The sequence below is a fragment of the Mesoplodon bidens genome (assembly GCF_964165515.1).
Source record: "Mesoplodon bidens genome assembly, chromosome: 11".
Lineage (NCBI taxonomy): Eukaryota > Metazoa > Chordata > Mammalia > Artiodactyla > Ziphiidae > Mesoplodon > Mesoplodon bidens.
The window spans coordinates 24,161,292-24,175,137 of NC_138167.1; the positions used below are offsets into that span (position 1 = coordinate 24,161,292).

At 39.5% G+C, this 13,846-nt stretch overlaps 1 protein-coding gene across 5 annotated transcripts in view; it reads right to left on the reverse strand.

The window, feature by feature from the left end:
- The window catches only part of TMTC1 (transmembrane O-mannosyltransferase targeting cadherins 1), a 282,996-nt gene that overhangs the window by 126,391 nt on the left and 142,759 nt on the right, over positions 1-13,846 (reverse strand). For all 5 annotated transcript variants that reach the window (XM_081250082.1, XM_081250081.1, XM_081250079.1 and 2 more), the window contains one exon: positions 13,269-13,372. In XM_081250082.1, coding sequence (XP_081106208.1) covers positions 13,269-13,372 — 104 coding nt within the window. The remainder of the gene's footprint in view (positions 1-13,268; positions 13,373-13,846) is intronic.

The following is a 13,846-nucleotide window of genomic DNA, read 5'->3' on the forward strand; positions in this document are numbered from 1 at the left end:
ACTGGGTCCCAGTGTATACACACTGCATCCTCTTGGGAAGGGCACTGGCTAACACTGGCAAAATAGCCACGGTACCTCCAGAGTGGAGCACCCCACCTTGCCCTGACTCTACTCTGTCCACTGGGTTTTGGTGGTCTGTCCTGCCCCTCCCTAGGCTGTCCCTTATTTTCATCTTCACAACTCCTGTATTCCACTGCTGCTTCAAAAGGATCTCCATAGTTTCACTGTATCCCAGCAATAATGACGGGCCTTTGTAGGCATAACCTGCTTATTGTCATCAGTAGCATCTTCTCCTTATAACCTTCTCTGGGACTAGCCAAAGAAAGCCATTTACTGAACTAAGTTCTCAATGAACAGGAGACCCTGACATGAATTCAATAAATGTTGAACACTTACTCTGTGCACTTTTATAGGTGCTGAAGGGTAATCAGAGCTAGCCCTCATCTTCCACAAGGACATTTTCACAGCATCAGTGGTGAGAAGACGTGCACATATTACATGGTTGGGTAATAGTGAAATATAGACACCAAATTTCAATGGAGCTCTAAGAAGTGACAGATTAATGAAAAACAGAGGATTAAGAAATGCCCTCCTAGAATCTATGCAGAATTTAAATAGGTGGAAAGATGGCAGATAGAGAATCCAGGCAGGACGCCCAAACAAAAATGGCTTCAAATTTTAAATGGACATGACACTTTCTGAGGACAGTTAAAAATATGGGTAAATTAGAGTACAGGATTAAAAATGTATAATATACAAATGATAAGATGACTCCTGCTAGAATGTCTAAAATGAAAAATATTATGTCAAATGTCGGTGAGGATGTGGAGAAACCGGAACTTTGAAACACTACTGTGAATTGATTAAACCATGTTGGAGAAGTTCAGGCAGTTTCATGAAAGTAGAATAAATGCATGCTTCATGATGTAGCAATTCTACACCTACGTTCCTACCCAACAGTGCTGCACACATATGTTAACCAAAAGACATTTACAAGATTGTTCATAGCAGCACTATTATTATTTTTAAAATTTTTATTGAAGTAAGTTGATTCACAATGGTTCAGGTGTACATCAAACTGATTTAGTTATATATGTGTATATGTATGTGTGTATATATACATACATTTATATTCTTTTTCAGATTCTTTTCCAATATGGTTTAGTGCAGGTATTGAAAATAGTTCCCTGTGCTATACAGTCGGTCTTTGTTTTTTATCTATTTTATACATAGTAGTGTGTATCTGTTAATCCCAAATTCCCAATTTATCCCTTCCTCCCTTTCCCCTTTAGTAACCATAAGTTTGTTCACTATGTCTGTGAGTCTAGTTCTGTTTTGTAAATAAGTTCATTTGTACCATTTTTTTAGATTTCACATGTAAGTGATATCATATGATATTTGTCTTTCTCTGTTTGACTTACTTCACTTAATACGATAATCTCTAGGTCCATCCATGTTGCTGCAAACGGCATTATTTCATTCTTTTTTATGGCTGAGTGGTATTCCATTATGTTTATTTATACACACACACACACACACATACACACACCCCACATCCTCTTTATGTATTCCTCTGTCGGTGGACATTTAGGTTGTTTCTATGTCATGGGCAGCACTAGTATTAACACCCCAAACTGGAAACAACCCAGATGTCCATCTACAATAAAATTGATACCTACATTGTATATTCATTGAATGGAAAGCCATTCAGCAATGAGAATGAATACAACAACATGGATGAAAGTCACAAAGGATAATGTGGAACAAAAACAGGTGACACAAAAGAAAAGAAAATCAGGGAAAACCATTTATAGACAAAGATGGGATGACTGGGAGCAGGCCCTGATCCCCAGCACACAGAAAGCTACAAGGCAATCCCAGCTGAATGGCTGGTGTAGAAGCTTGTCTATGGCCCTCATCCCTTAGCTCCTTGGTGGCAACAGAGTAGAAGGTGCCAGACAAGTGCTGAGGCCTGCCCTTGGGGCATTCCATCCATGGGCAAAGGCCCGTAAGTAGCACTGAATACTGATACTTGATGCTTTAGCACCTGGGAACAGAGATGGCAAGACCATTTCCAACGACTCATGAAACAGGAAAAGAGATCCAAGGGGCTCTCCAGCCAGTTTCTCACTGTGTTTTGTTTTTAAAGTTCTTCCAGATTATGAGGACCAATGGTCTAATCAAACCAGTTAAAGGGAGAGTTATTTTTAAAATTCCCATAAGAATCAGAAGACAGGAAATTAAGAGCAAAACCAGACTTCCTAGGAACCAGAACCAAGCAGCTACAAGGAAGGTAGGCTTCTCTCTAGGCCACAGGCCTTCTTCACGGCTGCCCTGCTTCTCTTAGCCTTTGCTTCATCTCCTCCCTCTGCTCGGGGGCTCCTTGGTCATGCTTCTCATGACTGAGGCTGGAGCATGGTCGTCAGGGCTGCCCAGCTCTCCTTTCCTCCCGCCTTCACACACCTGTCACTTCAGTCTTCACAGCCTCACTCTTAGGTTTCAAATTCCTGAGAGCAGCACCTGACTGGCTCACCTCATCTTTTGGAATCAACTCTCACAGGTTGGCCAAACTCCAATTCCTGATCCTTCAGGTCCCAGCAAAGGTGTCACTTCTTCTGACAGGCTTTCCCTGTCACCACTCCCCCCCACCCCCAGGCCAGGCTGGAGTCCCCTATATGAGCTCCCACAGCCTCGGGGCTTACACACTGCCCTACAACTTCCCGTTGATGATGTGCCTGTCTTCCCACTAAAACAGAAGCTCCTCGGGGACAGGGTTGAGTCTTATTTATAGTTATTTCCCCAGCACCCAGCTCTTTAAGTAGATAGGTTTTCAGAAATTAACCTGATAGTAAAATAATGCCTAAAAATCTAAAAATATTTAAATTAGATACTTTTATTTGGGCCTGAGGCAACCATATATTTTTCTAGTCCCATAAAAGATACCTGCTAGACTTCCAGTTGTCCACGCTTGTAGCTAAAGGGCACAGACTGAAGATTTTGCCCTTGTGTAGGCCCCTCAGCACCTTGTGTAATGCTGGCTCCTGGGACACCATCCAGTAATGAGGAGTGTCTGAGTAAAGGCACTCACTCCCCTCACATGTCACAGAGCATCCTTATAAAGCTATGCCAAGCTTACCTTTTCTTATTTTGCATTAAACTGCAATGAATAATAGTTCAAATGAGAATTCTTGTTACCATGGATAAACTATAAAGTGAATGTGAAATGTCATTAAGTCTCTTTGACCTTTTTAATGCACTATTAATACAGTTATCTTATTAACAGAGACAGTCTCCTCAGAGCAGAAAATATGAATTTCAACATCTAAGACTTCCAGCAACAACTTCTTACCCATTTATCTCTAAAAAGGTAAATAATTCTTTCTGAAAAATAAATACTAGGTTCATTTCTTACCCAGAGTCTGTTTCTCTCTATAAAGCATTTAATATCTTTATTTCAAACCAACATTCAGGTGTAACTTTCACTGAGCAGACATACCAACTGCTGACCATATATACATCAGGCACAGGTTCCAGATTCCACATAGAATTCCGGTGGTCTACTAATGGACTACATCCAACAACACTGAATATCCCTTAGGCATGTACAGCATTTTCTAGCTTACAAAGTATTTGCATATAGGGACTACCTGATCCCAACTCAGTCTCTACGAAGTGGATATTACCCTTCTTGCAGCAAGGGAAACAGCCTTAGAGAGGCAGACTTGTTCAATGCCCCGCAAGAGACCCATAGGAGACCCTGCGTACAAGACAGGGTTTTCTGGCTCCACATACAATGTAGAAAGGAAATATGATGGGTCAAATACTGGTATTTCATGGAGAAACACCTGCCTGAGATTCTGACTTATTCCTTGAACAGTGCAACCCGGATGAACTTGAGCTTTTATACCAAAAACAAAAAAACCAAAAAAACAAAAAAACTTTAAGTTTTAGTCGAAGCGGGGCTGACAAACTTAAAACCAGTGTGTAGTCACCTCTCCAACACAGTAAACAGATGACTGCACTGCTGGAAATATTTGTTAGAGCATCATACGGCAAGAAGTCGAATCAAATTAAAAGCTTGGGTTTGGCATTTTATTCATTATGAAAAGCAAGTTTTGCCTTTATGTCCCATTGTTAGCAAAAATAAAAGAATCGTCTCTAATTTTTATCAGCTTCTTATGGATTCAATATTCTAATGGAAACACAGTAAGTAGATTTAAAGTATTCTGTATTTTCGTCAAGCAGTAAAGCGATCCAGACCAGCCTTTTCCAGCCCTGCTCCCTAGTCCACACGTGGAATTTGGTACCACCACAGTCTCCCTCTTCTGACTCCCTCCTCTTTCTTCTTCGTTTTTTTTCCCCTTTATTCCAGGGGTCTAAGGCAATTAGAAGAATTACTATTACATAGTGTCATTTCAGTTTGGGAAACTACACTCAGTGACCTTGACCATCTCTTTCATCCCCAAGCTATGTTTCTAAGAACATAATACAAAATACACGATGGGGACAACACCCACCTTGTAGCGCACTCTTCAGCTACAGAGGACACAGTTCACACCTGAGGATTTCAAAAAGGGTAACACCTCCTCCTCCCCCCCAAAACAATTAGGCTGCTGATCAGACACAGAATCTCTCACCCAACCTTGTGACCCATTCAATCAGAATTTCTGTAACCTGAATCAGAAAACCTTATTTTTAGCATACTTCCCAGGGTGACTCTGATATTCACTCTAGTTTGGTGACCATTGCTTTAAAAATCAGAATAACTTCAGTTTCATTTCACGTGTGAAGGCCCTGCTAGTTGCTGAAGCAAAAACAAAGCAGCGACTTTTGCTCAACTCTCTTTAAGCACAGGGTGGTTTTGTTTGTTTTAAAGAATAATTTAAATTTTCATTCAGTTTGTTCAGAGATACATTATGTTATGAGATAGCCCCCATGTTAGGGGCTTTTAGGGCTATAAACATTACTAAGACATAGTGCCCTAAGGCTGTAACAATCAAAACCTAAGGTTTTGTGCCTGTTTGAAATGATCAGCTGAAAATGGAGACAGAAAAAAAAGCTTCTTTAGGAGGAGAATGTTGAGTTCTATCTTAATCTCATTATTTCATACCTTGATGTCTTCCAGCAAGTCATACAAGACTTTGTCTGGATAGCTGAACAGCAGAAACACATCTATCCACTTAAGAAGATATATTCCACCTGCTTATCCAGGACCACATCTCATGAAAAAACATGATGCTGATAGGAGGCCTTACATTCACTGAAAAATCTTATTTTATCTATATCCTGGATTTGAAAGACAACCATTTTTAATATGTGAAAGGCAATACTTCTTTGATCAAGGACATACGGCTTTATGTTCCCTCCTCTTCGAGTCTGGTTAACACAGAAAACCAGTTACTAGACAGCAGGCAGGCACCTTAATAGTGAAAACAATGTTATCCCTTCTGCAGGCTCCAGCCCTATGCAGAAGCCATACTTAACCTCTGCTTTTGTTTTTATTTTTTATCCAAGATTTCCAAAATTGAATGTCAAAGTACCACATTTCTAAAGAGACACATACAGAGAAGTAAATTCTGGGCTAAATGACAATTCTCTGACAGAACGAGCTGCACACAGACCTATTCCATGACTCCTCAAATGCAAGTCCCCCAAACCACCAAAGCAGGATCTTCGGGCACGGGACCCCAGCACTGATGTTTCAGCATGATTCACAAGTGTTTTTGAGACACATGCAGGTTTGGCAATCTGGCTGGAGTAAAATCATAAAGCCCGGTACAGCTGCAGTCAGAGCATAATTTTGGGTGGTAATTTATAAGAAGTGTCTCGAGCACCCGTGGTCTTGGTCCCTAAAGGACATTTTTTTCAGATGGGACTAAGTTAGTCGTCACACCAAAAGATGGAGTGCAATAAATTCCCTCCACCACTCAGAATCAGCTGAGTGAAGCACAAGTTGGCAGACTAGAAGAAACCACCCAAACCAGAGGCAGCGGAAGGCTGCAGAGCGCACTGGGTGTGCTCCACTAGCCAGTCCTCCAACCTCCCCGTCCTTCTCCCAGAGATAAGCCAAGAACCCCAGCACTTGTCCTAGGCCAGTGCTATCCAAAAGAAATATAATAAAAGAATGCATAATTTCAAGGTTTTATTAGCTATGTTAAAGAGAGGAAAATGAAACATGGTAAATTGATTTAATAATATATTTTGTTTCAAGAATATACTCAAAATATCATTTCAACATATATATAATTTATGGGCGTTAATCAATATAAATGTATTAATGAGGTATTTTGCATTCTTTTATTCTTACAGAATTTTGTCTTCAAAATCCTGTGTGGGCACTTCCCTGGTGGCGCAGTGGTTAAGAATCTGCCTGCCAACGTAGGGGACACAGGTTCGAGCCCTGGTCCAGAAAGATCCCACATGCCATGGAGCAACTAAGCCCATGTGCCACAACTACTGAGCCTGCACTCTAGAGCCTGCGAGCCACAACTACTGAGCCTGCGTGCCACAACTACTGAAGCCCATGCGCCCAGAGACCGTGCTCCACAACAAAGAGAAGCCACAGCAATGAGAAGCCCGCACACCACAACTAAGAGTAGCCCCCACTCACCACAACTAGAGAAAGCCCGTGTGCAATAGTGAAAACCCAATGCAGCCAAAAACCAAATAAAATAAATTAAATAAATTAAAAAATGAAAAAAAATCCTGTGTGTACTTTATACTTATAGCACATCTCAATTCAGACTAGCCGGTAGCCTCATGTGGTTCGTGGCTCCTGTAGTGGACACCACAGATCTAGACAATCACTCTGGCCCTCAGCCCAACCCTCCACCTCCCCCAACATGCAACTGTTCTTGGTTTAATCTTTAATTTGGGATTCCTACTCAAAACCCACCCACAACACTTGGCTCTAGCCCCTTTCTATATTCAAATCCAATTTCAAAATTTTCCAATCTCAAATTTCCGAAATCGCTAACCTGTTTTGTTTTGGTTTTTGTCTGTTTTAGTACATGGTTTTTGTCTCCATTCACTCCCTTCTACCTCTGGTGAAAACTTCTAGCTCTTGTTTCAACAGAAATTCCATGAGGGATGGGAGGGATTTGGACATATGAAGGCAAAATTTTCCAACTTGCTTGTCGAAAAAAAGTTGTGCAATCGAAATACAACACTTCTTCTGTTCTTCAACTTCTTTTTTGGGTTTTAATTAATTTATTTTATTTTATTTATTTTCGGCTGTGTTAGGTCTTTGTTGCTGTGCACAGGCTTTCTCTAGTTGTGGCGAGCAGGGGCTACTCTTTGTTGCGGTGCCCAGTCTTCTCATTGTGGTGGCTTCTCTTGTTGCAGAGCATGGGCTCTAGGCACACAGGCTTCAGTAGTTGTGGCCCATGGGCTCTAGAGTGCAGGCTCAGTAGTTGTGGCTCATGGGCTTAGTTGCTTCGCAGCATGTGGGATCTTCCCAGACCTGAACCCATGTCCCAGGGTTCGAACCTGTGTCCCCTGCATTGGCAGGCAGATTCTTAACCACTGCATTACCAGGGAAGCCCTGTTCTTCAACTTCTAATGACACTTTTTCTTCTCAAGTCAAAAGCAGAAACATGTATCATTCAATGTCATGTCATTCAGCTGATCCGCACAAATCTCAATTACAGATTAAAAAAGTTATTGATCAGTCACATAGAATTACTGACAGTTAATACAATCTGAATGTTTGGAATAAAATGGAAAGGTAGAAGATTAAGGGCTTCTTGCCAGCATATCCTGAATAATGATGACCCCCTCCCCCCATTCTGTATGGATCTATCTTGTTGACTGGACACACCCAATGGACAAAAATTAAAAGCCAAATTATAAACGGCCTCCAAAATGCTGTTAACATAAACTGTATCAAAGTACAATTTAAAAAATATTAAAAACATAATCCTGTACAAATACACAGTGAAGACTAAAAGTTTACATAACTTATTAGTAAGGGAATCAGACACTTGACAAAGCCAATTTAGAAGAGAATTTGAGTTAGGCAAAACCTTCTTAAATATAACAGCAAAAGCATAAGTAACAACAACCAAAAAACAGATAAATTGGATTTCATCAAAATTAAAAACTTTTGTGCCTCAAAGATCACCATCAAGAAAGTGTAACAACAGCCCACAGAAAGGTAAAAAAATGTTCATAAATCATAGATCTAGAATATATAAATATCATATGTAGAATATATAAAGAACTATTACAACTCAATAATAAAAAGACAAATAACCCAATTAAAAACTGGACAAAGGATCTGAACAGACATTTTCCAAAGAAGATATAGAAATGGCTAATATATATATATAAAGATGCTCAACATCATTAGTCATCAGGGAAATGAAAATCAAAACCACAGTAAGATGCCATTTCACACCCACTTGTATGGCTATAATTAAAACAACAACAACAAAAAGACTCAAAAAGACAAGTGTTGAAGAGGATATGGAGAAACTGGAGCCCTCATAGACTGCTGGTAGAAATGTAAAATGGTAAAACCCCTTTGGTAAACAGTCTGGCAGCTCCTCAAGAAGTTAAATATAGGGGACTTCCCTGGTGGCACAGTGGTTGGGAATCCGTCTGCCAATGCAGGGGACAAGGGTTCAATTCCTTGTCCAGGAAGATCCCACATGCTTCGGAACAACTAAGCCCATGCGCCACAACTACTGAGTCTGCACGCCACAGCTACTGAAGCCCACGTACCTAGAGCCTATGCTCTGCAACAAGAGAAGCCCCTGCTCACTGCAACTGGAGAAAGCCCGCGCGCAGCAATGAAGACCCAATGCAGCCAAAAAAATAAAACGAAATAAAATAAATAAACATTCTTGTGCTAAAAAAAAAAGTCAAATATATGGGGCTTCCCTGGTGGTGCAGTGGTTGAGAATCTGCCTGCTAATGCAGGGGACACGGGTTCGAGCCCTGGGCTGGGAGGGTCCCACATGCCACGGAGCAACTAGGCCCGTGAGCCACAACTACTGAGCCTGCGCGTCTGGAGCCTGTGCTCCGCAACAAGAGAGGCCGCGATAGTGAGAGGCCCGCGCACTGCGATGAAGAGTGGCCCCCACTTGCCACAACTAGAGAAAGCCCTCGCACAGAAACGAAGACCCAACACAGCAAAAATAAATTAATTAATTAATAAACTCCTACCCCCAACATCTTCTTAAAAAAAAAAAAAAGTCAAACATAGAGTTAACATATATGATCTGGCAATTCCACTCCTTGGTACATATGCAAGAGAAATCAAAACATACATTCAAACAAAAACTTGTACATGAATGTTCATAGCAACATTATATGTAATAGCCAAAATGTTCCATTACATGGAAACAACCCAAACGTCCATCAACAGATAAAGGGTAAAATAAAAAGTGATGTATCTATAAAATGGCATACTACTGCAGAATAAAAAAGAAATAAATATTAATATATGTATGCTATGACACGATGAATCTTGAACACAGTTTACTAAGTAAAAGAAGCCAGTCACTAAAGATCACACATCATATGATTCCATTGATATAACATATCCAAAATAAGTAATTCTATAGAGATAAAAAGTAGATCAATGGTTGCCTAAGGCCGGGGGACTGGGGTGAAATAGGGAACAGCTGCTAATGGATATGAGGTTTCTTTTTGGGGAGGTGTTCTAAATTTGATTGTGATGATAGCTGCACGGCTCTGTGAATATACTAAAAACCATTGAATTGTACACGTTAAACAGATGAATTGTATAGCATTTAAATTATATCTCAAGCTGTTATTAAATATAGATATAAACTGAATATATATAAGAAACATATAAGTATATATGTGTCGATATATACAAACTAAATTTGAAAAACAAGTTTTCATGGTTCATGAAGAAATAAAAAGGAATGAGGCTGGCGAATTAGATACAAATTTGCCCAATGTCTTGCAAGGCAATAAAACTAACATTTGAAATTTTATTTTCTACTTGAGAGAAAAGAAATAATCACACCTGTCAGATTTCTATACGTAAAATTCTAAGTTGACAGAGTTGTAAAATACAGTAAATGTGAATAATAAGTCAACCAAAGTTGTATTCCTCTAGGTTTGTTAGACAATGTTCTACATTACCGTGAACGCCATCGTCATGTTTTTTTCTTACTTTCATGTCTTAGATAATTTTTCTTAACAAAGGTTTCTCATGAGCATACCACAACAATTTTGCATCTGTTTTGTTAGGCAGAAAATGGCGGGGTACTTCCTCTTAGCTAAACACATGGGAATGGATCACCTAAAAGAGAAGGAATCTCAGAACTAAAATCACAAGAAGTCATGTGAAACAAACCAAAAACCAAAGAGTTGACCAAGCAACTTTTAAAGGCTATTAGGATATTTTTTTAAACTACATGTAATTAATAACTACAACAATTATTAAGAGAAGAGAAAGCTAGTTGGAAAACTCTCACCTGATAATAAAGTTATTATACCTACTTTAAAAGAAGATATCCTTGCAAGATAGAAGCAAAGATGCTATAAAAATTGTTCCGTTTACAAATCCAGTAAAAGAGGTGAAGCAATAATGAGATCAATTGACATAGCTGACTGACAAACCTCGAACTGGTAAAGACAGATTCACAGAGCCACCAAATCATAGCTAAACTGTACAGTTGATGAGAAGGAAAAAAAAAAAAAAGCCAAGAGAATTGGAAACAGACTAAGGTAATCCAGTTTAAGAATCATCATTATACCAGAGGTCAAACAATTATGCAAGAAGAGTAGAAACTTTACTCAGGAAAGGAATGAAAGACAATGTTCTGGATGCTTAAAAGAGTCAATTATAATGCAGCTATCTTAGAGGAACGTGAAAGGCCATTTACAGCAACTGTCACTGAAATGTCCCAGGGTATCTATGTATTTTAAGGATGAAACACAAAAACAGAAAGATACATGTTTTTTTGTTTTGTTTTTTTTTTACAAGAGGGAGAATATAAAGATGTTAGGATATTCTGTTCTATCACTTTATATTGATTGAATTGCCTGAGAATAGTCATTCAGATGGATTCACAGACAGAAAGTCCTGGATGAAATGTGTATCAGACTCCTCAGAAAAAATATGTAAAAACCTTGGAAGTGAAAGGTAGAATATGGTGAACGACCGGCCCAAGGTCCTAATTCTGCCAGAGGTTCCACCAAAGAATTTTTTTGACCACCAGCAGGGATAAAAATGCAACCTGACCCCCCTGGCAGCTAAGATGGTATAGACAGAAGGGCAGTGAGCCAGAGACCAAAGGCACCTTGTCCTGACACCAAGGACAGCAGGGTAGGCACGTGTTTGCTGATGACAGAGATAAGAATGAAACGACTGGTGGGTGAGTTGACGGCAATACGTTCTTGTTCTCATCCATCTGTTGCTTTGCGCAGCTTGGCGTTTGGAGACTGGTACGCTCGGGGAATGGGCTGCATCTAACTATAAAGACAAGAGTGAATGCTCAAATTCAGCAGACAAGAACGCTTGGAGGGAGACCAACCGAGGGCTAAGGGAAATGGAGCCAGAAGCAAGAACAAGATCTGGCAAAGCTGTTTTTGTCGCTTAAAGGCAGAAAATAGCTATTGAAGGAGCTGCAGAACCTGAAACAATTTCTCAATGAGCTAAAAATATCCAGACAAGGAGCCCTGGAGATGTTGAAAGCCAGTGAGAGAAACCTAAAAAGGACAAGTAGATTGCAATATTAACAAAAAGCTGGGCTACAGATGTCAAGCTTAATGAATGGACTAATTAAACAATATTTTGAAAAATATAAGACATAAACAACAATTTATAAGTCTCTAGACTATCTCAAAGGGATAAGCCAACACTGGAGGCTGTATACCATATGGTTTCTGAAGCATATTCAAGATTTTTTAACACAAATAGACGTTGCAAGTAATGCAAACAACTGTGACATAATATTTATTAGAAAAATGGGTCAAACAAATTGGAAGTATCCTTTTTGAATGGAAAATAGTCTTATAGTCTTTAGAAAGGAAGAAAACACTAAGAACAAAAAAGAAGATACAATGAAAAAAGAGGAGAAATTTATCAATTAAAACATATAAAGTAAATGAGTGAAATAAAGCAAGTCTGGCTTTATAAAAACAAAATCCAACAATCTTCCATCCCTAAGAGATACAAGTAAGCTGAAATATAAATGTGCCGTCGGTCAAGGTTTAAGATTTATTATGTCTTTGCAAACACTGAAAAGGGAAGGTCACTATTACATAAATGATATTAGACATTAAAAAGAACATAAAACTATGAAAATTTAAGAACAGTACACCTTAATGTATAAACATTATAGAATAATATATCCTGAAGAAACGTTATGAAAGCTGTCAAATATAATTATATCTGAAAGTGTCAGAAGTACATCACAGCAGGTTGCGTAAGGAATTAAAACCCTCTCAATGAACAGGATCCATTGGGCAACATCACTTCTTGATCCACTATCCTAAATCTCTTGAGGACAAATGGTAAGGTATAATTGACTGTATCTTAGCAAAAATTGTTGTTCATTTCTGTTCGCCACTTTCAACTTCCCTGCTGATTTTAAACTTACAAGTAGTTATAATGTCCAATCAACCTCTATACACCTCTCAGTGCATTGTCTTGTAACATTTGCCATATGAGCCACTCAAAAGCTTTTTTTTTTTTTTTTTTTTTTTGGCTTCATTGGGTCTTTGTTGCTGCGCATGGGCTTTCTCTAGTTGCAGCGAGCGGGGGATACTCTTTGTTGCAGTGCGTGGGCTAGTTGTTGCAGAGCATGTGCTCTAGGTGCGCGGGCTTCAGCAGTTGTGGCACGAGGGCTCAGTAGTTGTGGCTCGCGGGCTCTAGAGCACAGCCTCAGTAGTTGTGGCGCATGGGCTTAGTTGTTCTGTGGCATGTGGGATCTTCCCGGATCAGGGCTCAAACCCGTGTCCCCTGAATTGGCAGGAGGATTCTTAACCACTGTGCCACCAGGGAAGTCCCTCAATAGATAATTATTATTGATAAATGCTCAACAAAATGCTTGTTGAGTAAACAAATATATACCAATATGAGAACAATACCAATAATGTTGACAAAACCGCACCATTTGTTGAAAAGAATTCCAAACATCTAAACAGCAGTTTCTTTTCTCCACACGCCCTGAATAGAACACAACCTTTCTTTCCTTAAAATGCAAAGACAACATATCATTTAAGATTATTTAAAACAACCTGATAAATACCAAGTAAAGTTAAAAAAATGTATTTCTACTGACCTTGTAAGAATGTAAGGTGAAAATGAAGCTGGATTATCCTGCTCTGAAAAGAGGGGCATAGATCCTCCCATTATCCACAGACGGAAGTACAGAACAACAATCACCTTCAGAGAAAAGAAGATTTGGTAAGAAAATCACTGAGTGTCGGGAGGAAGCCCCACCTTTCTGGAGGATACTTTCAGATGCTTTACACATATTTTGATCTACCAACACTTTTTCTAGTGAGCATTTCTGTAAAATCCTAACATTGAAGATGAGTAGGAAAGTAGTTCGGTAACGGGAAGAGTAAACAATGAAGGTGATGATGGAAAGGCAAGCAAATCTTAATAACAGCCGTCAATTTCAAGCACTTATTAGCTGTTATCCATTGTTATCCACTGAAGGCTTTCCATCCACCTGAGGCCTCCCAATTTGCCCAGAATCCCACAGCTAGTAAACTGCAAGATCCAGGAGTTGGACCCAGGTCATTGGTCTCCAACGCCCAGGTTATTAACCATCCCTCTCACAGAGCCCCATGAAAGTTAACTTAAACTATAGATGATAGTTCTGTGTCCTGAATAAATACATTTGGAAATGCT